Raw genomic sequence first — 19648 nt, 5'->3', positions numbered from 1 at the left:
CCCCTTCCTTTTTCTTGAGCTCCAAAGAACAGTGCTAAGTGCCAGTTTGCCTCATATTGGTTGATACAATGAAGTTTCTACTCATCAAGCTTATACTTTGGGGACGGGGGATATATGCAAACATCAGGTAATGATGACTGCAGTGAAGAAGGAGAGTATTGGGAAAGGGACCAGGGGAAGGCCTCTACTGGGAGCTAACACCTGAGCAACTACCTGAAAGCAATGAGACCTCTGAAAGTCTGAGGGAGGGAACCTTCTAGAGAGAGGAAATGGGAAGGGCTATGTGGTTAGAGGAGGGTGAACAAGGCCAAGAGGCAGGAGAGAAGCAAGGGGCTACAGTAAAGAGCACAGTTTGATGCAAAGGGTTATGGGGACAGTTTGAGGGAAAGGCATGGGACCTGACATGAAGCATATGAAATTAGGATCAGTAAAAAGCAACAAGCTTCAGAGTTTTAGTTAGTTACTCCTTTCCCATTCACATGCAGACCATGTCTCAAGTGGGCTGCTGAGAAGAAATGAGGAACAGGTACTCCGGGATAACGGAGGCAGGGTGGAGGTTAACCAGAGTAGGTACAGGCTGGAACCTGTAGACACTGTTAAGGCAGCAGTATCCACCCAGCAGGTAAGACTTCTCTAAAACTAATAGGGTGAAAAAGGGTGTGGGGCAAGGCACGTTTTTAATCTGTCAAGAGAATGCCCAGATAGGACCACAGAATGTTCGCACCCAGTCAATGTCCTGTCTCCTTTAGGACTTATTCTGAAATAGGTTAGCTTCCTATCACAGCTTCTGCATAACTTGTGCCCTTGAAGAGTGAGCCTGAATTTCTACCCTGGAAAGCACAGTAAGTGCTTGGATGTCTTCATTGCCGAGGCAAGATACCCGCTTTCACATAATGATGCCCATTCCTCTCACAGTTCTACCAGGAAGAGGGCAGATCAAAAAGAAGCATGTTCAAGAACGCAGATGTTTGCATTAAGAGTTCTTTATGTTAAACTATTAACGGCATTTCCAATAAAACATGAAAAGATTTATACTGTTTCTATAAAATTTAAGTTTTTGCTACAATAAATGCTATACTTCTTTTAAACAAGTTAGAAAGGTAAGGAATGTCATGATCAAGCTATACATTCTCTTTGCAGCCTTAGCCTGAAGGACTTTGACGTTTAAATTGGACAATCATAGATGTGAATTTCCTGGTCATCTCCAACAGACACAATTTTTGAGCCATTTCCATTGTATTTTACTCCCCAGACCTGTAAATAAAAAGAAAAAAAAGTTCTACTAATGCCTTTATTCTTTATGGAATTTTTTTCCTTACTCTATTCTCATTATACTGAATCTAGAAAAATACCGAGATGAGGACGTTCTCGTGCTTTGTGAACCAGTGAGAATGGGGCCTTTTCTTTAACTAGGCATCTTCTGTTACTGCTGTTGAATTATTGTACTTCTTACCTCCCGTACTCCAGAAAGTTTCATTTTTATTATTTTTTTGTCTTTTCTACGGTCGCACCCACGGCATATGGAGGTTCCCAGGCTAGGGGTCCAATTGGAGCTGTTACTGACGGCCTACACCAGAGCCACAGCAACACCAGATCTGAGCCGCGTCTGCAACCCACACCACAGCTCACGGCATCGCCAGATCCTTAACCCCCTGAGCGAGGCCAGGGATCGAACCCGCAACCTCATGGTTCCTAGTCGGATTCGTTAACCACTGAGCCACGACAGGAACTCTCTCATTTTAAAATACAAATCAAGATATCTACAAACCTTTCAAGATTCACAATCTAGGAAGTGACCCAATGTTGAGAAGATGGAACCCACAAAGGTCCAGCATGGATTGTCATTTATGCTTCCAGAAAAGAAAAGGCCCCAATACTACCCTATTTGCACTGTGCTCCTCACCCATCTCCCTGTGCCACCCCCTAATTCACAATCTGTTATTAGAGGTCTATGGAGCCTGCTTGGCCCCAGGAGCTAGACAACTTGGCATCTCAATTCATTGATTTCATTTGCTATGTGTTAAATTAACAAATTCACACCTCCTTCACAGACAGAATTGATGTGGTAGGAGTTTCATCAGGTCAGCCTGTCCCCCCTCCCCGAGTTGGGTGTTCTAGCCCTGATTTCTGAGCTGTGATGGGGCCAGGTGATGGCCTCATTGCCATCTCAAATGTCTTCCTCTGAGGACAGCACCATGCTGACCCTCACACGCAAAGCAACCAGGACTCACTCCCTCAGTAAAATGTTTAAATCCAAAAGTGGAATGACAAGATCAAACCCCAACTTTACTGTCAACAATTTAAGATTAAATGCAAAAAAACATGAATAGGAGTTCCCGTCGTGGCGCAGTGGTTAACGAATGCTACTAGGAACCATGAGGTTGTGGGTTCGATCCCTGGCCTTGCTCAGTGGGTTAAGGATCTGGCGTTGCCGTGAGCTGTGGTGTAGGTTGCAGACGCGGCTCAGATCTGGTGCTGCTGTGGCTCTGGTGTAGGCCTGCGGCTACAGCTCCGATTCGACCCCTAGCTTGGGAACCTCCATATGCCGCGGGAGTGACCCTAGAAAAGACAAAAAGACAAAATAAAAAATAGTAAAAAAACATGAGCAACTGTTAGTTAACTTTAAGCTCCATTCCAAAGAGGATCTATGAGAGAATCATAACATTCAAAATATATTAATATTAAAAGCCAACTTAAAACTGCCAAGGACATTTTATTTTTTATACTATTTCCCCAAGACCCTTATTACTCAGAGTGGTTGGAACCAGCAGCAGTGACCTCACCTGGAGCTCGTGAGAAATCCAAAATCTTGGGCCCAGGTGAGATCTACTAAATCAGCACTTGCACTCTTACCAGATGCCCAGGGATTCCTGTGCATGTTAAAGACTGAGAAGCAATGCACTGGAATGCCTTTGTCATTTTACACTCATCTTGGCAAAGGTAGAAGACTCCTGTAAGAACAGAGCCTATTTTCCCTAATTTAAAGACTGAAACAAAAGTTAGCAATATCACTAAAGCCAAACAAACTAGAAGAATTTCTGGGGAGTGCCCATTGTGGCTTAGCGGGTTATGAACCAGACTAGTATCCATGAGGATGCGGGTTCCGTCCCTGGCCTCGCTCAGTGGGTTAAGAATCCAGCATTGCTGAAAGCTGCAGTGTAGGTTGAAGACATAGCTCAAACCTGGCATTGCTGTGGCTGTGGCGTGGGCCGGCAGCTGCAGCTCTGATTCGACCCCTAGCCTGGGAACTTCACATGACACAGACGCAGCCCTGAAATAAAAAGCAAAAAATAAAATAAAATAAAATAAAATAAATCTGCCCTTGACTATATTCCAAGGGGGAAAAAAAATCACATCACTTTCTTGGATAGCTCCAAAAGAGAAAACTGATGGGTATGGAACGGAACAGATGCTTCTGAGGAAGCGGGTCTTTCCCTAGCCAGCTATGGCCCAGCTGTGCCCAGAAGAGGGTCCAGGCATGCCCCAAGCACCAGCTGCAGCATTTTTCAAAGAAGGTATTTAAAGGCCGTGTGGCTAGTGCCTATACAGGGACATCCTGCCCTGCGGGTTGCTAGGCTGACAGCACACCTCCTGCCTCTGCACCCTAGAGGGTGTGCACAGAAACACTGGCCTGCTGGACATCCAATCAGAATAGCTCAGCCTCGAGGGTCAACCAGTCTTGACAACCCAAGCAGCAAGGTTATGAGTTTTGGCACAGTGGTCAATGTCAGCAATCCAAAGACAAAGGAATTTAAATGTTAATCATGCCATACCTGATCCTGGTGATCAAAGAAGGTGTGAACACATGTCCTCGTTCCAACATCCCAAACTTTTACACTTTTGTCAGATGAACTATTTTAAAAAACGGAACATTAGTATCAGGAAAGTTTTTAGACCAGTTTGAAGTTGAAAGAAATGTGATCGAAAATTCCACAGTCCTAAACTCAATCTACCTTCAGAGGCCCCTTGGTGCCTGTCTGCAAAAGTGGTCAACCAGGGCCCCAAAAGGTGGCCAAAGATGATGGCAACACTGGTTGGCTGTCCCCAGTCACAGGGCAGCTATTAAGCCATCTATTTCCTGTTTTTCAACTGTCTTGGCCATTCTGGGCCTGAACAACACTGGGGTCTAAAAGCCAACATTTTATGAGCAGATTTTCATATCTGAAATTACTATTGGAACAGAGGTATCCCTTAAGTTAATGTAGGTAGAAGCCTAGATTTATGAGGAAAAACTAAAAGCTGAACCGCTTAAAAGAATTCACCTTTTGAGTTCTCATTGTGGTACAGTGGAAATGAATCCAACTAGGATCCCTGAGGACTTGGGTTTGATCCCTGGCCTCGATCAGTTTGTTAAGGATCTGGCGTTGCCACGAGCTGTGGTGTAGGTTACAGATAAGGCTCAGATCTGGTGTTGCTATGGCTGTGGTGTGGGCTGACAGCTGCAGCTCTGATTTGACCCCTAGCCTGGAACTTTCACATGCCACGAGTGCGCCCCGCCCCTCAAAAGAATCCACCTTTGTTTCAGCTAAAGACACTTAACTTCACAATCTAAAAAATACTGCAGAAAACAAGGGCTACCTGAATAAAAAGAGTCACACCATCTTCAAATTTTAAGGCAATTCATACAAGACAACCATCTTAATTTTCCTAACATTCTAGAAACTGATAAGAATCATAAGTAAGTACCTGGAAACAAAGTGTGTGTCATCAGGACAAAATGCAACATTCAACACCCAGGATGCATGGCCACTCAGTGTGCCAGCCAAGTTGGCATGTTGTCTGAAATGGGAAAGTTTCAAACAAAAGATGGAGATGTTAACTTTTGGAATATAATCACTGAAGTGGAAGGTATACTTTTCCACTTCACTTTTAACTCTGCCCAGTTAACTGGACCAAATCTGCTATCCTTATAATGACAGTATTAGTATAAAAATTCCCTTTTCAATGAAGAAGCATCACATATTACAGAAACACATTTTTCAACGGCATTGACTTCAAATATGTCAATGCCACCAAGAGCCAAAAATAAATCTTTAACAAGCAGAGCTTAAAAGCTCAAAATAAAGAAGGCTCAGCAAGCCAACTCCTAAGATGGAAAGAGAACTAGCAGGGGCAAGTAGGCCATCTCGGGACAGTAGCAGGCTCTGACCCCTGCCCACCCAGCACCCTTTCTATATGGGGCCAGTGCCATGGGTTCAAGGAAGCTATTAAGAGGTACTCTTTACAACAGATGTGGCTTAACCATTTTTAACCTAGCCTAGAACAAGACTACAGTCATTTTCACTTTTTAAAAGAGCAAAAGCAAAATCATGTATGGCGGGAGAACAATCCTAAGACATGACTAAGGTCAATAGGTTCACCCCTGAAAATAGATCCCAGGGAGTGGAGCAGACCTCAGTTAGGTACAAGGAGAGGTGGCCTCAGTGGAAAGCACTGGGACCACTGAGAAGGCAGAAAGTCCTAGGTCTTCCTTCAGTATTAGCACCTTAGCCAAATTACCACCTCAGCTTGGGTTCCTCATCTGCCATATGGGGATGGATAAGAAAGATGGATACTTAAGGACCTGCTACTATTTATACTGGCTCTGCTACTGACACAACTTGAGAGAGGCATCTTCCCCTGGGGACTGAAACACCCTCATTCAGCTCTAATTCCAGAAACTGCAGTTCTAATGCCATGTCTACTTGACAACTTTTTATCCTCCCAAAGCTCCCAAGTTTAAACTCCTGAAAAACTCACACAGGCCCATAAAAGGACATGCATGTGGATGGTCATGGTTGTGGCAGCCATTGCTGGGACACAGGGAAGTGTACCGTATGCACCCAGGGGATCAGAATGCCACACGTGAAAGCCAGGAACCAGAGGCACACTGATTGCAGTACTAAGTCAAAGTATCACAGACACATTCAAACACCTTGGAGAGAAGACCTCAGTGGGGGATGGGAGCGGAGATTGAGAAAAATGGGGGAAAACAACAAGGGAAAGGCCCTGCAAGGTGTTACAATGAAAAACAGCCTCGAACTGAAGATTAATTCACTTCTATACCTGGGGTCAGAAACCAACAACAAAAAAGCTCCCTCATCTAGACCTGCTGCAAGCTGGCTTAAAAAACCTGAAAGCTAGTGAGTTCCTGTCATGAGGATGTGGTTCCATCTCTGGCTTCACTCAGTGGGTCGGGAATCCAGCGCTGCTGTGAGGTGTGGTGTAGGTCACAGACACAGCTCGGATCCTGTGTTGCTGTGGTGTAGGCCAGCAGTTGTAGGTGCAGGCGGCAGCTGTAGCTCTGATTTGACCCCTAGCCTGGGAATGGCCATATGCCGTGGGTATGGCCCTAAAAAAAAAGAAAAAGAAAAAACCTGACAGCTCCCTAACTAGGGCAGAGGATTGCCTTCCTGAATAGCTACATCTTTAGAAAACAGATGTTCTCATCTTTTACCATCACTCAAAGCCAGCTATAACCCATGGCTCCATCTCCTCATCTGTACACAACGTATCTACCCCAAAGAATTTAAAATCAGTGAGCCTCACGAGAGACAGGATGCCTGAAAAAAAAAGGTAGCAAGTACTTGATCCTAGCAGGTAACCCATGCACATCATCCTCCATACAGTCTAAGCTCAAAGTAGGGACACTGATGGGGGAGGAATGACTGGAGAGACCAGAGTATCTGATAGGACTTGAACCCTAGACTCAGGAGAGAGAACAACACACTTGCTAGGGCTCCTCCTGATAAGAGATAAAAGGAGCACTGGCATTAAGTGAGAAGCCTTGAATCTCCACAGGTAACTTACACGTCATAGATCTTGATGTAGCCATCATCTGAAGCAGTGACAAGGAGCTGCGAATCCGGGGAAAAAGTCAAGGAGCGAATGGGCATAGCATGGCCTGAAATTCACAAAGACCCTTGTTAACCTGGTGAATCACTGTCTCCGGTCTCCTCATATGGGTTTCCACTAACTATGCTTCTTTTAATGCCTGTAAATCATTGGGCTGCACTGTCTGGTGCTTCAGTCAGAGTGGGAGGATGCTGACTGGACCCTTCCTCCTTAAGCTCTAGAAACAAGCACATGACCCAGGCTCCTTCTCCAGGAGCCATATTCCCTCAGATCCCTTCCCTGACCAACTGAACCTCACCAGCACCCTGCTTAGAAAAAACTCCTTTGCCACAGATGTGGCCAAACATGGAAATACGCAGTTTCTGATTTGTAAGGTTGAACAAATAGAATGATAAGGTAAAGGATACCCTGAAGAGGCAATATATTCACTTGGTTAGAATTCAAAATAGGACCAAGTATACAAAGTAGAAGTCTCCCTCTAACCCCTCCCTGTTAGTCCTCCTGCCCAGAGGCCACCAGTGCAAAGAGTAGGCACAGAACTTTCATCTACCTTGAAATCATCGACAGAGAAGAGTTAATTTCTAATCACAAAGTTCTTTAGAACCAAACATGACAGAAACAAGAGTCTCATAAAAGCTAGATTAATACATACATAAAAAGTAAGCTTGCTCACCAAAACAAGCATTTAACCCTGGTATAAGAACTAATATGTCTAGGTAACGACTATAGCGACAAAGCTGAACTTTGGAGGCATTTTAGATTTCCAACTGAGATTGATGTTTGGCAAAATCTAACGCACATTTGCCATTTAGTAGCATTTCGATGAAAGAATAAGTCTTTCTTTGTGATCTGATAGCCCAGTTTGCACAAACTAAAACAATGAGCCACACCTTCCAGCGTATGAAGAAGTTTTCCAGTTGCAATATCAAAAATATTGATGATTCCGTCTATAGCGCCACTGGCCAGATACTTCCCATCAGGACTCTGTGCAGAGAACACAGGGAGATCATTTTAAATTCCACATTGTTAAACCATCCCCACCAGACACAGCAAATCTGCTGGCTGCAGGTCCGACTGGCTGGCTGGCAAATCCCACCAGCAAGACAGCAGTTGCCTGACAAGACCAGTGAAGGCAGGATGTGTATCAAGGAATACAACAGGCTGCAAGGATCAGAGACAGGAAAGAAAGCAATGTTTCCTTACATATGCAATACTAAGAATGAATTTTCCTCTTGTGTCCAAAGAATATTCCTTTTTCCCACTTTCAACACCAAAAATGTTCACTTTCCCCACATGAGTTCCTGTGGCCAGATACTGGGAATCAGGAGAAAAGGCCAAAGTCCAGGCATCCACTGAACAGAAAAAAGAAGGAAAAAAACTATAGTGAGAAAAGATGTGACCTTAATTTAAAAAACTTTATAAAGTTTTACCAAAAGATTTTTTTTTTTTTTTTTTGGTTTTTAAGGCCGCACTCGCAGCATATGGAGGTTCCCAGGCTAGGAGTCTAATCAGAGCTACAGCTGCTGGCCTACACCACAGCCACAGCAACGCAGGATCTGACCCACTTCTGCGACCTATACCACAGCTCACAGCAACGCCGGGTCCTTAACCCACTGAGTGAAGCCTGGGATTGAACCCACAACCTCATGGTTCCTAGTTGGATTCGTTTCCACTGAGCCATGATGGGAACTCCCAAAAGATACATTTTTTAAAATTGGAGGAGTAATGTCCTCAGAAAATTATATTGTGAAGATATTAATTATATACCAATTTATTTAAAGGGTTTCTTAAATTTTTACTAAAAATGTAGATAGGACAATACCAAGCATGAGCAAAGATACTGAGAAACCAAAATCTTCATATACTGGTGGGAATATAAAATGGTACAGTCACTCTGAAAAGCAGTTTAACTAGAAACAAACACCATAATACCCAGTAATTCCACACCCAGGTATCTACCCAAGAGAAATGAAAACACTTGTCCATGCATAGACTAGAACATGAATGCTGACAGCAGCATTACTCAGAATACTCAAAAACTGGTGAATGGATGAACAAAATGTGAAATATCCCTACAATGGAGTAGTTACCCAGCACTAAAAAGGACCAAAGTACTGATACAAGCTACAACATGGATGAACCTCAAAAACATGCTGAAGAAAGAATGAAGATGTATAAGAATACAATTCCACTTGTATGAACTTTTTCAAAAAGGCAACACTATAGAGATGGAGAGCAGATCAGCTGCCTGAGGCTGAGGATGAGAAGACAGATTAACTATACATGGGCATGAGAGAACTTCTGGGGGCATGTAAGTGTTCTAAAATGGAACTGTAGTGGTGGCTGCACAATGGTGGAAATTTACTAAAACTTATTAAACTGTCTACTTACAATGAGTTAATTTCAGAGTGCAATTATAGAGGTGAAAAATCCACTTCAAAAAGCTGTAAATAAGAGTTCTCTTCGTGGCTTGGTGGTTAACGAATCCGACTAGGAACCATGAGGTTGCGGGTTCAATCCCTGGCCTTGCTCAGTGGGTTAAGGATCTGGCGATGCCGTGAGCTGTGGTGAAGGTTGCAGACGTGGCTCGGATCCTGCTGTGGCTCTGGCGTAGGCTGGCGGCTATGGCTCCAGTTGGACCCCTAGCCTAGGAACCTCCATATGCCACAGAAGCAGTCCTAGAAAAGGCAAAAAGACAAAAAGAAAGAAAGAAAGAAAGATGTTTCCATCTGGATGCTGATGATACTTTAGCACTTCTTTCCTCAGCTACACAAAAATCTCTTCAGAAGCAATTCCAAAGAGCCTTGGGAGCCTCTGGAGGCCGAGGAATTATCTAGTTGTCCTGTGCTTATATGCGAACATGCCCTAGTCCTGCCCTCCTGAACCTGCCCAGAAACAGTGCTTGTCAGATCACAGGGAGAGGAGAAGGCTCCTTCCTAAGTCATGCTCCTCACTCCAGAGGCAGGGCTCAAAAAAAGGTCATGCCCTGCTCAGCCCACAGACAGTGAAGGAGCGGCCTCTTGGAGCTTGACTCCTGGTAGACTGGGTTCCCAGCACAGATGGGTCAGCACCATATTCCAGGGTTTTAAAATAAAAATCTCTCACAAATTTTAACACACATATTCAAAGTAATGATAAATAACTTAGCTCTATCACTTTTCTTATGAAATCTTTGTTTTAAAAAGGAAATTAACTTCAAAAGTACTCAATTAACCAAGAAGATATGAAAAAGCTTCTATAGTCAATCTCTCAAATAGTGACTTTAAAATATTTATCTTTACTCCTAAGTGACTGCAGCATTTATTCCAACAGGATTATGTTTTCTTATTCCTATTGTAATTAGCTGTTTATAGGGAAAAGGTAATTAGAAAATCTGATTTTTATTGCTTGAAGCCTAATAAAAATCACTTCTGAATTATTTTACATTTCCTTATTAACTGTTTTATAATATAGTACTTTTAGTAGCAAATGGCTATATGCTCAAAATTGAAGGAATTTTTATTCCTTAAACCTTGTACTCTAAAATTGACTTTAACATTTGCATAGTAAATATTTAATCACTCAAGTCCACCTCATCACTGAAAGGTAGGCGTGGGGCGTCTTGAACCATATGATGCTGAGAGGCCCCTATGCCTCCACCTTTCTTCTTCACCATCAGGCAGCTGGAGCTACAGCCTGGCTGAAGTGCCAAAAGTAGGATCTTCACCTTCTCTTCTACTTCCTTTCTTCTTCAGGATTTGATATCTTCTCTCTTTTCTTTTTCTCCTTCTTTTGTGGCGGTCCACATTGTCTGAGCATATTTTCAGGATAGGTATAACGGAAGTATCCATTTCCCTACATTCACTAGACCTAGACTTACTGGTTTTACCTTCAGGTATGAATTCAGTGGCTCCTCAGTTGTCAACAGTAATCTCGGCTTTATTATTTACCCAAATAACTGCTGTTTAATGGTCTGGTATAGTTGTTTAATGAACCTAGTATACAGGTTCCTACTCAAAAAGAATATAAACCCGACCCTCTTCTCAGTGTCTGTTTTCTTTCCTAACAGTAACCTTTCAATGATCATTTGCCACACATGGAGCCCAACATGCAGCTGTAGGTACCATTTGTCAGGGAAGGCAAGCTGGATACAGATGCCATCATCTTCCTTGGAATCAATCCAGCACTCATTTTTTTTAAACTGTATGGTGTGCCTGGGGCCACAAAACCATGATGACCTTAGCACCATGAGTCTGGGGAGGGCTTAGGTGCCCAAGATGAAAAGGCAGCAACAGATCCTCCCTTCCTCCTCTCCTCAGGGGCACAGCTAAGTCTTAAGAGACTTTGTGGGCTAGTTTGGGGACCCAAGTCCCCTGTAAGAGAAGTCAATAGGGCAAGGACTTGTGCAAAAACAATCATCTGGGGGAGTTCCCGTTGTGGTGCAGTGGTTAACGAGTCCGACTAGGAACCATGAGGTTGTGGGTTTGATCCCTGGCCTTGCTCAGTGGGTTAATGATCCGGCATTGCCGTGAGCTGTGGTGTAGGTTGCAGACACGGCTCGAATCCTGTGTTGCTGTGGCTCTGGTGTAGGCCAGCTCCGATTGGACCCCTAGCATGGGAACCTCCATATGCCATGGGAGCGGCCCAAGAAATGGCAAAAAGACAAAAAAAAAATCATCTGGGGAGTCAGAGTGTCTGGGTAGCTTTTTTTTCAAACATAGATCCCAGTGCTCTCACATCCCAAAAACTGATTCAGTGGATCCAAAACAGGGATTGGGTATATGTATTCTTAAAAGAGCTCTAATAGTTAGGAATCATAGACATAGAATATTGCCATGGAGGGGAAATGATTCAGTTTCTAGAAAACCCAGTCTCCTTAAAACTCTGGGACCATCATTCTTTCCAAAATAATACAGCCTATAGGGGCTACTGGACATAACTGGTGGGAGGAAAATCCACCTGGGGCTCCAATCAAGGGAATTATGTTAAGGGGACACCTGAACAGCTCTTCTGTAATAACCCGCAGAAGGGTGTGCCAGAGAGGCACCAGGTTCTCTGCACTCTCTACCAGCCATCACCCATTCTGGTAGAACAGGCTCTGCTCATGATTGCTATGCAGTCATTTACAAGTAAATATAAGGCTACAAGGAATCCTGAAAAGTCATGTTGCTTGTTCCACATTAATCTAGCCCACTGAAATCATTAATTCCCATTATCTCAGAAATTTATCAAGGCTGAAGGACAAGATTATGCTGTCCTATAATACTTATAAAAAAAAAACCAACAAATTTGTTCCTTTAGAAGTTTCATATATCTATCATATACTAGAAATCAGAGACTTTAATCATAATTAGGAGAGAGTATCATGGTATCGATCTATGAGGACACAGTGCTTTATGATCTAGACCTCTACAAGGCAGTGAATGTACCAATTCAGAATATGGCAAACAGAGAACCTCTGGACCATTCAAACACAGGTCCACAATCCTAAATCAGCAATGCAAACTATAAGCTGTTTTGTTTTGTTTTGCTTTAGGGCCACACCCATGGCACATGGAGGTTCCCACGCCAGGGGTCAAGTCGGAGCTGTAGCTGCTGGCCTACACCACAGCCGCAGCAATGCAGGATCCGAGCCACATCTGCAACCTATACCACAGCTCATGGCAACGCCGGATCCTTAACCCACTGAGCAAGGCCAAGTATTGAACCCGCATCCTCATGGACACTAGTCGGGTTTGTTAACCGCTTAGCCACGATGGGAACTCCTGAAAACTATAAGTTTTTAAAAATAATTTTAGAATCAAAATTCATTTGGCAGCAATCCTAACCTGAACTGACATATATATGTGTGTGTGTATATATATATATATATATACATATATATATATATATATATATATGTATGTCCTAGTATAAATACTCATGTTTATGGTTGCTGAGATTAGTATTTATTTTAGAGTACTGCCCCCAGGTCCACTGAAGACATTATATAACACACAGTTCATGCACCTGTATTACCAGTCTCAAATTCAAAAAATTCTGAACTGTAAATACATCTATCCCTGAAGTTTTGAAAAAGGGATTGTGAACCTATAGTATCTTCTCTAAGAGTAAAACTCTTACCAGGTCCTGCATCTATAGACTTTATCTGTTTGCCGTTTTCCAAGTCCCAGAGACGAATATGAGCATCAAGAGAACTGGATGCAGCAATGGGCAGGGTGTGGCTTATGTCCACAGACACCACACCCAGCTGATGGCCCTCCAGGCTCCACTGTAGATCTAGCTTCTCATCACGCCTTCAATGGGGGACAGAGAAATGGATTTCTTCACACACAGTACATTGCATCTGGCATCTGAAATTCTGGGCCCCTGTAACCTATGCATTACCAATGGTCTGAAATGCAGAATCAGAGAGGAAATGAAGAGCCACAGAGCACCAAATGCAGCTAACTTTTAACCATGGGATTTTTTTTTTCCTCAATTTTAAAATATTAAGGCCTTAACAGCAGAAAACAAGTGAGAATTAATAATCTGCCTTTTTATACCACCATTCTGCTACTGCTTTCTTGCTTAGACAAGTTAACACTTCTCTGATTGCAACTTGGGAGCCCAGAAGAAAAACCCCAGTTTCCAAAGCTGTATGTTAGAGGAGAGGGTGCTCACCATTTCCAGACCTTCACCAGGTCATCCAGGGATCCTGTGACCACTGTCTCTGAGTTTTCTTTCTTGTTTGTCCCCCAGGCAACTGACCAAATGGCATCATCATGGGCTAGAATGGAAAGCGCTTTATTTAAAAAGTCTTCATGCAACTTATTAATTAAATGTGCTAAAATGAGGTTGAAATACTATTCCAATAATTCTAGGTAATATCCACTATGTCGGCTTCATGGTTTTGCAAGGTGTTTTCTCATACAGCTTCTATTAGAACTATGGGGGCAGATACAAAAACTGGAGGTTCTGAAGAAGCCACTTACCCCAAGTCACAGGTTTACCAGGAGGAGTGGCAGTACCAGAATAATCCAATGTCCTTCCTACTTCAGCATGCTGCCCCACACACATTAGTCTGAAATGGCTCTCACTTGGCTAAAGTGAAACCCACCCCAAAAAGAGATCTAAACTTACTAAGAGTTCTCTCTTAGAGATCTTTTGAAATCGGTAGGCAGATCAACTGCAAACAGTACAGGTCTGAAAATAAATAACTAATATAGCCTCCACATATGAGGTGTCTTTTGCTACAATGTCTATGATACTTAATGCACCAGTATAAGTATTACCTCAATTAATCACAACAACCCTATGAAACAGGTACTGTGAAGGGCATCTTCATTTTACAGACAAGCAATCAGAGGCTTAGAGACGCCTAGTAGCTCACCCAAAGTCAAAAGCTAAGAAGAGGCAGAGTTGGGATTCAAACCCAATCTCTCTATTAACATAAGTCCACATTAAATTCTAAGCCTCTAAGTCTGGTGGGCCATGCTGGTGGGTCTGCAGACTTGGTGCACAAGGAGGCTTTCTTCACACCTAGCAGCAATTCTCCATGAACACCTCCAGGACCATTCATTCAACCTAAACAGGTGTGAGTTACATACAGCATCATGGCTTATGGCTTACAATCCCCACCTGACCCAAGCCTGCTAGCCTGCCACTGGGTTGGCATTAGCTGCATACAAGGTAGCTGACTGGCATGACTGATTAGCTACTAGTTACTTATGCTAGCTAATTTGGAAGAATGCTTCTGGCTTAACCTCAGACTTCCTAAATGTCACCTACTTAAAGTAGAAGAGCTTTTATGAGGCATTCCAAATTCCTCCAGGCCTTACCTAGCTCATCCAGGCTCTGGTGAAGAAATGAGACACATGCGAATAGGCCATATATACACTCCTTTTCAGGTAGGAAGGCCAGTATCACTGGACTCTGACCTGCCTTCTGCTCCCATCCCCATCACTGCCACACAGCTCTCAGCCTGCCCAAACACACTGGGTGGTCTTGACAGAAATTCACCTCTGTTATATCCCCCACTTTCATTAAGGGTCAAAGGTCCTCTGTGAGAGATCCCCAAGGGGAGTTTTGAGTTTAGGGCCAGGCTCAAGTTCACTTTCTCAGATGGGCTTCATTAACAGAGTTCTGAAGCTGAAAGCACTTCCTTTTTTCACTTTGATAGCTGGGAAACTCAGAGTTACACCTTCCTCAGGTGGGAAAGCTTTCCTCAGCCTGGAGTTCCCCACTCTATCATTTGAGTCCTGCTTTTTCTTTTAAGATAGTGTTTTTGAGTTGTTTTTAAGAGTACTTGTTTTCAACTGCCTCTGCCAATTCTTTTGCAAAGTGAATAAAGTTGCGAACAGCATGGCTGGTTAGCATGACAAAAATCTTAAACCAGAGATAACACAGTTTTTCACAAGCAAATCTGCTACAACAGGCAAGCTGCTTACCTTGCTCTTGTTTGAAGAGAATACTGTACTGAAAAAAAACAGAAGACACATTAAACCAATGGTCAGATTTCAGATGTGTCCCATCCCTTCCCTAAAATGACCCCTGGCACCCAAAGCCACCCTGGCCCCCAGTAGATATCGTCACCACAGTGGTAGCTACTTCCCTTGCTGAGGCCCTGACCTCCTTCAAGCTCCTTGATTCCTGCTCATGCAAGATTTGTACAGTCTACCTGAAGAAAATCAATTCTTAAAGAAACTATAGTCTCTCTTCTCCAACTGCTCCACCCACTCAAAAAGCAGAGTAATAGATTATGTGTATTTTTCCTGCTCTGATCACCAGGAAGCTCAGAGTCTAGTTCCCAGCTTCATTTTTGCAACTGTATAAAACCAGAAAGCCTGCATAATCACCTGTTAATTCTGTCCCTAATTTTACCACAAAGGAGAAATTTCTCCTTTCTGATTTTTGTTTCTTTCTTGTTTCTGTGTACAAATCCTGTTAAGCTTCTTCGATCCCTTTGTAAACTGTGGTATAGACTTAGATAAAATAATCTTCCTCTTAGTATTGTGCATTTTACTAGTGCTTCCTAACCCTCTGGTGACTAGGTGCCCAGGGTCACCCACTTTTCAGGAGCAGAGGAGGAATCAGATGCTAATTTTCTGACTATACACCCTGACCACATATTGGGCTTGAACCTGACAAAGAGGCCAACTGATGTTCTTTCTCTGCATAGGCCTTACCTGGTTAGTCATTTCCTTCCCCAAGGATGAAGGGCTTAAGGCCAGACAGCTCTGTGGAAAGAAGAACACCAGAGTTTCAGTAACGGGTGTCATTAGGACAGAGGGGGCTACGGGAGGTTTCCGTTGACCAAGGAAATAAGGCAACTCTGCCAGAGTTGCTCTGACATTTTTCTATGGAAGAGTCCCAGGGGCCCCCTTCATGAGCCCTACTAGATGGGACAGTTTTCTTTCTCCTTTGGAACTCAGAGATTCAACTAACATCTATGCCCTCTCGAGTTTTCTTCTCCCCAAGCTGACTACAGAGAAGAACTAGTCTCTGTCCTTTGCTGCTCTTCAGAGAGATAAGACCACCGGACCTTTTAATTTTAAATTGTATTTATTCAAAACTCAACAAGCAAATACGGGGGAGCAAAGTCTTAAAGTCCATGCAGGGGTCTTAGCCAAAAATGACTACACGAGCCGGTAGGTGTGTAAATGAAGACATGAGCTAGAGGAGATACATGTCTTCCAAAAGGCACGGAAGTCTTCAAGGACTTAGCTCAGCTAAACACAGACTTAACTATAGGAATAGCTTCAATTTCTCAGGCTATAATAAGGGTTCTTAATCTTTTTGTGTGTCTGCTATAGACCCCTCTAGCAACCTTATAAATCCCTTCTCAGGATGTTTTTAAATACATAAAATAAAATACATAGGATTAGGAAGGAAACCAAGTATAGTCCACTCTTGTTATTCAAGGCAGGTATGTTCTATAAAGTCACTGAACACCAGAGTTACTGAATACTGATCCACTGCTCCTAGGGGAAACACTGGGTTGGGTTCCTTCAAGGCTCATGACATTGTTGTCAACTGATCAATACATAACTTTGTTTTACGTGTGTTTCTGTTGAAAAGACATCTTGGAGTTCCGGTTGTGGCTCAGTGGAAACGAATCTGACTAGTATGCAGGAGGATAAAGGTTCAATGTGAGCCTTGCTCAGTGGGTTAAGGATTCTGCATTGCCATGAGCTGTAGTGTAAGCCGAAGATGCAGCTCAGATCCTGCGTGGCTGCGGCTGTGGTGTAGATTGGCAGCTGTAGCTCCGATTTGACCCCTAGCCTGGGAACCTCCATATGCTGCAGGTGTGGCCCTAAAAAGAAGAAAGAAAGAAGGAAAGAAAAGAAAGAAAAGACATTTTACATTGTTAATTCACTGATAGTGAACTCATGGCTAATGGCGCAGTAATTCATGCCTAAATAAAACTTATCTAACACATGTATTTTCTCCATAAGGCACATCACAGTCTTCCTGCACTAAGGAACACTAAGATAGCGCTTTAGACTTGGGGGGCTAGTTTAAACAGTGAAATCACCAACAAAAGGACAAAACTGCAAAAATCATGGCACTAACAGACTGCCTTCTTATCTCAGCATGAGAGCTGAGATAAGAAGGCAGAGTGTCTCCTTGTTGAACTGCAGCTGAGAATGTTGTGTTAGTTGATTCAAGTAGCTTCACACATACCCAAGAAAGCTCACAAATGCACTGCAAGCATTGATTTGGGGGCTACAAATAAATTTTAGCATGTAGAAAATTTTGCAAATACAGTACCTGAGAATAATGAGGAATGTATACTGAAATAAAATTTTACCAAATACAAAAATTAAATCTATGATAGCATAACATATGTGATTTTTTATTTATGCATTATATAACAAGATCTAGTAGCAAATCTAGTAACTACCGTAATTTCAAAGTCGTGATGCCCTTACACAATATTCTAAGATATGATAACATCTGGGACTTCTATTGACAACAAAGTCACCCTGTTAATACTACAGGGTTTGCTGACGACATTCAAAATTGAAGGAAATGCTAAAATTCAGTTTGTGGTTAGAGAACATAAGGACGCAGTTCTTCTTCTCATCTAAGTTCCTGGCTCCCTCAATTCTACCCATGAACAGAAGAGACCACACAGCTACGGCATCCAGGCTCAGGTTACTTGCTTTAAATCTACAGCCCCTGAAAAGGCTACTGTCAAGTTTTTCTAAGAATAACATAAACAACAAACAATCAGTCTGTAAATAATCTTTGCCTGTGAAGATCTCAATCAAGCTGGAAGAGCTTAATTCATTTGTGACCCAAGAACAGGGTCTGGCCAGGGTAGGAAAGACAGGGAAGGAGCTCAAGCCAGTTCTGATGAAATGAATGGCATTCAAACTCTGCCTGGGCACCAGCCCTCTGCCCAGTGATGCAGAGGTCTGCTCTCTCCTCTTCCCAGACCTGCCTGGCATCCCTGCAACAGAGAGAAACAAAAGGAAGGCTTGCAGGAAGCCAACTTCCAAGAAGCTAGCCTCCTCAAGACAGAGGTGTGCTTCTGTCAATGAACGCGTTTGAGGATGTACCATGAGTCAGGTTTCTTAAGTACTACACATAGATTAGTTTACTGAACCTTCCCTCAAATCCCATTCAGTAGATACTCTTATTATCACCTCTACCTTCCAGATAAGGAAAGTGAGATTCAAGAGAGGTTAAGGAAGCTTCCCCAAGGTCAGTCTGATAGTAGCAGATGGATACAAGCTGTAGTATAGGCTACCAAACTACATTACCTCCTGCATAAGTTTCTTATAATTTCAGAGCTAAGAGGACCCCAAAACCCTCCTTTGCCAACTTCTTTAAAGAATTTTTTCCCATTTCCCGGGCAGAATTCATTGCTCCCTCCTCAGTGTTTCCAAAGACCATTCATTACAGGCCTCTAGTCAATTACTCAGGCAGGTCAGTAATCCACAATATTACATGGCAATTGAAGTAAAGACAACCCAGCCTGCGCTTGTGCCTTCCCGTGATGGGAAGCTCGTTACCTCAGAAGACAGCGTGGCACACCACTGGGAAACTTCAGTTAGAGTCTTCTGTCTACGGGCACCGAGACCTACCGCAGAGAAACCAGCCCTAACCTCGAGGCTGCACAGAACATCCTCGGGAAGCATGATGAGACAATCTACCCTCTCCCCTCAGGCCCCGCACACCGAGAGGCAGCCAGGGTAAATGGAGTGAGGGAAGCCACCCTCGGACCCCACGGCCTGGAGCATCGGAACAAACCCTCTTAGAGGCAGCCTACCCTTGTTAACCCCCACTTCAGCCCGGCCGCCAGCGGCACCGAAGACTTCCGTCCTTAACGGCTGTACCAACCAACTCACCTCACTGCCCGGCTGCACAGCCCCTCAGCTCTTCCGAGGACCGGCTCCACGCGACCTCGGCGCGCGGCAATGAGCTCACGAAGGGGCGGGACATCGCTCAGGTCCCAGGGCGCAGGCGCACTCCGCAGCGCCCCCTGCCGTCTCTGTGCCGCGTGCGGCGCGGAAAAGGAGGGGGATAGGCGAGGAGAGGCCACGCCCAGTCACGCTAGTTTCCCCCAGGGGTGGGGCCCCTGGGAACCTGCTTCCGGAAGTACGGATTTAGGTTTCGGCGGCTGCTGGCTGGGGCGGTTTCGACTTTATTTCTACCCTGAGACCGGCTCAGATCCAGCATTGCTGTGCCTGTGGGGTAGGCCAGCAGCTTTGGCTCTGATTAGACCCCTAGCCTGGGAACCTCCATATGCCACAGGTGCGGCCCTAAAAAAAAGACACACAAAAGTATTTTCAAACACTCTTACTTTAAGAATGGTGAAATTTTGGCTATCAAAGTGCTCACAACT

General features: G+C 43.8%; 1 protein-coding gene across 2 annotated transcripts; it reads right to left on the bottom strand.

Annotated features, from left to right (window-relative positions):
- Window position 1: 1 nt before the first annotated feature.
- SKIC8 (SKI8 subunit of superkiller complex) lies at window positions 2-19242 on the bottom strand. 2 transcript variants are annotated; one of them, XM_047797862.1, is made up of 11 exons: window positions 19152-19242; window positions 15981-16031; window positions 15243-15270; window positions 13477-13582; window positions 12937-13109; window positions 8038-8186; window positions 7725-7818; window positions 6790-6883; window positions 4687-4779; window positions 3774-3852; window positions 2-1254 (listed from the first exon to the last, which is right to left on the bottom strand). In XM_047797862.1, exons 2-11 carry the CDS (start codon window positions 15990-15992, stop codon window positions 1165-1167), a joined length of 918 nt encoding a protein of 305 aa, XP_047653818.1. In that variant the 5' UTR covers window positions 15993-16031; window positions 19152-19242; the 3' UTR covers window positions 2-1164. The 2 variants fall into 2 exon arrangements, with proteins under 2 accessions (XP_047653818.1, XP_047653819.1); XM_047797863.1 differs by lacking the exon at window positions 19152-19242 and adding an exon at window positions 19073-19094.
- Window positions 19243-19648: the final 406 nt, after the last annotated feature.

Source organism: Phacochoerus africanus, chromosome 9 (genome assembly GCF_016906955.1).
Source record: "Phacochoerus africanus isolate WHEZ1 chromosome 9, ROS_Pafr_v1, whole genome shotgun sequence".
NCBI classification, from domain to species: domain Eukaryota; kingdom Metazoa; phylum Chordata; class Mammalia; order Artiodactyla; family Suidae; genus Phacochoerus; species Phacochoerus africanus.
This window is presented reverse-complemented; position numbering and strand designations above follow the sequence as displayed.

Coding starts and splice junctions, on each gene's coding strand:
- SKIC8 (XM_047797862.1), bottom strand. Junction 8,187..12,936: donor GTCTATAGATGCAGGACCTG/GTAAGAGTTTTA, acceptor TTTTCTGTTCAG/TGGATGCCTGGACTTTGGCC. Junction 3,853..4,686: donor GACACACACTTTGTTTCCAG/GTACTTACTTAT, acceptor TTTTTAAAATAG/TTCATCTGACAAAAGTGTAA.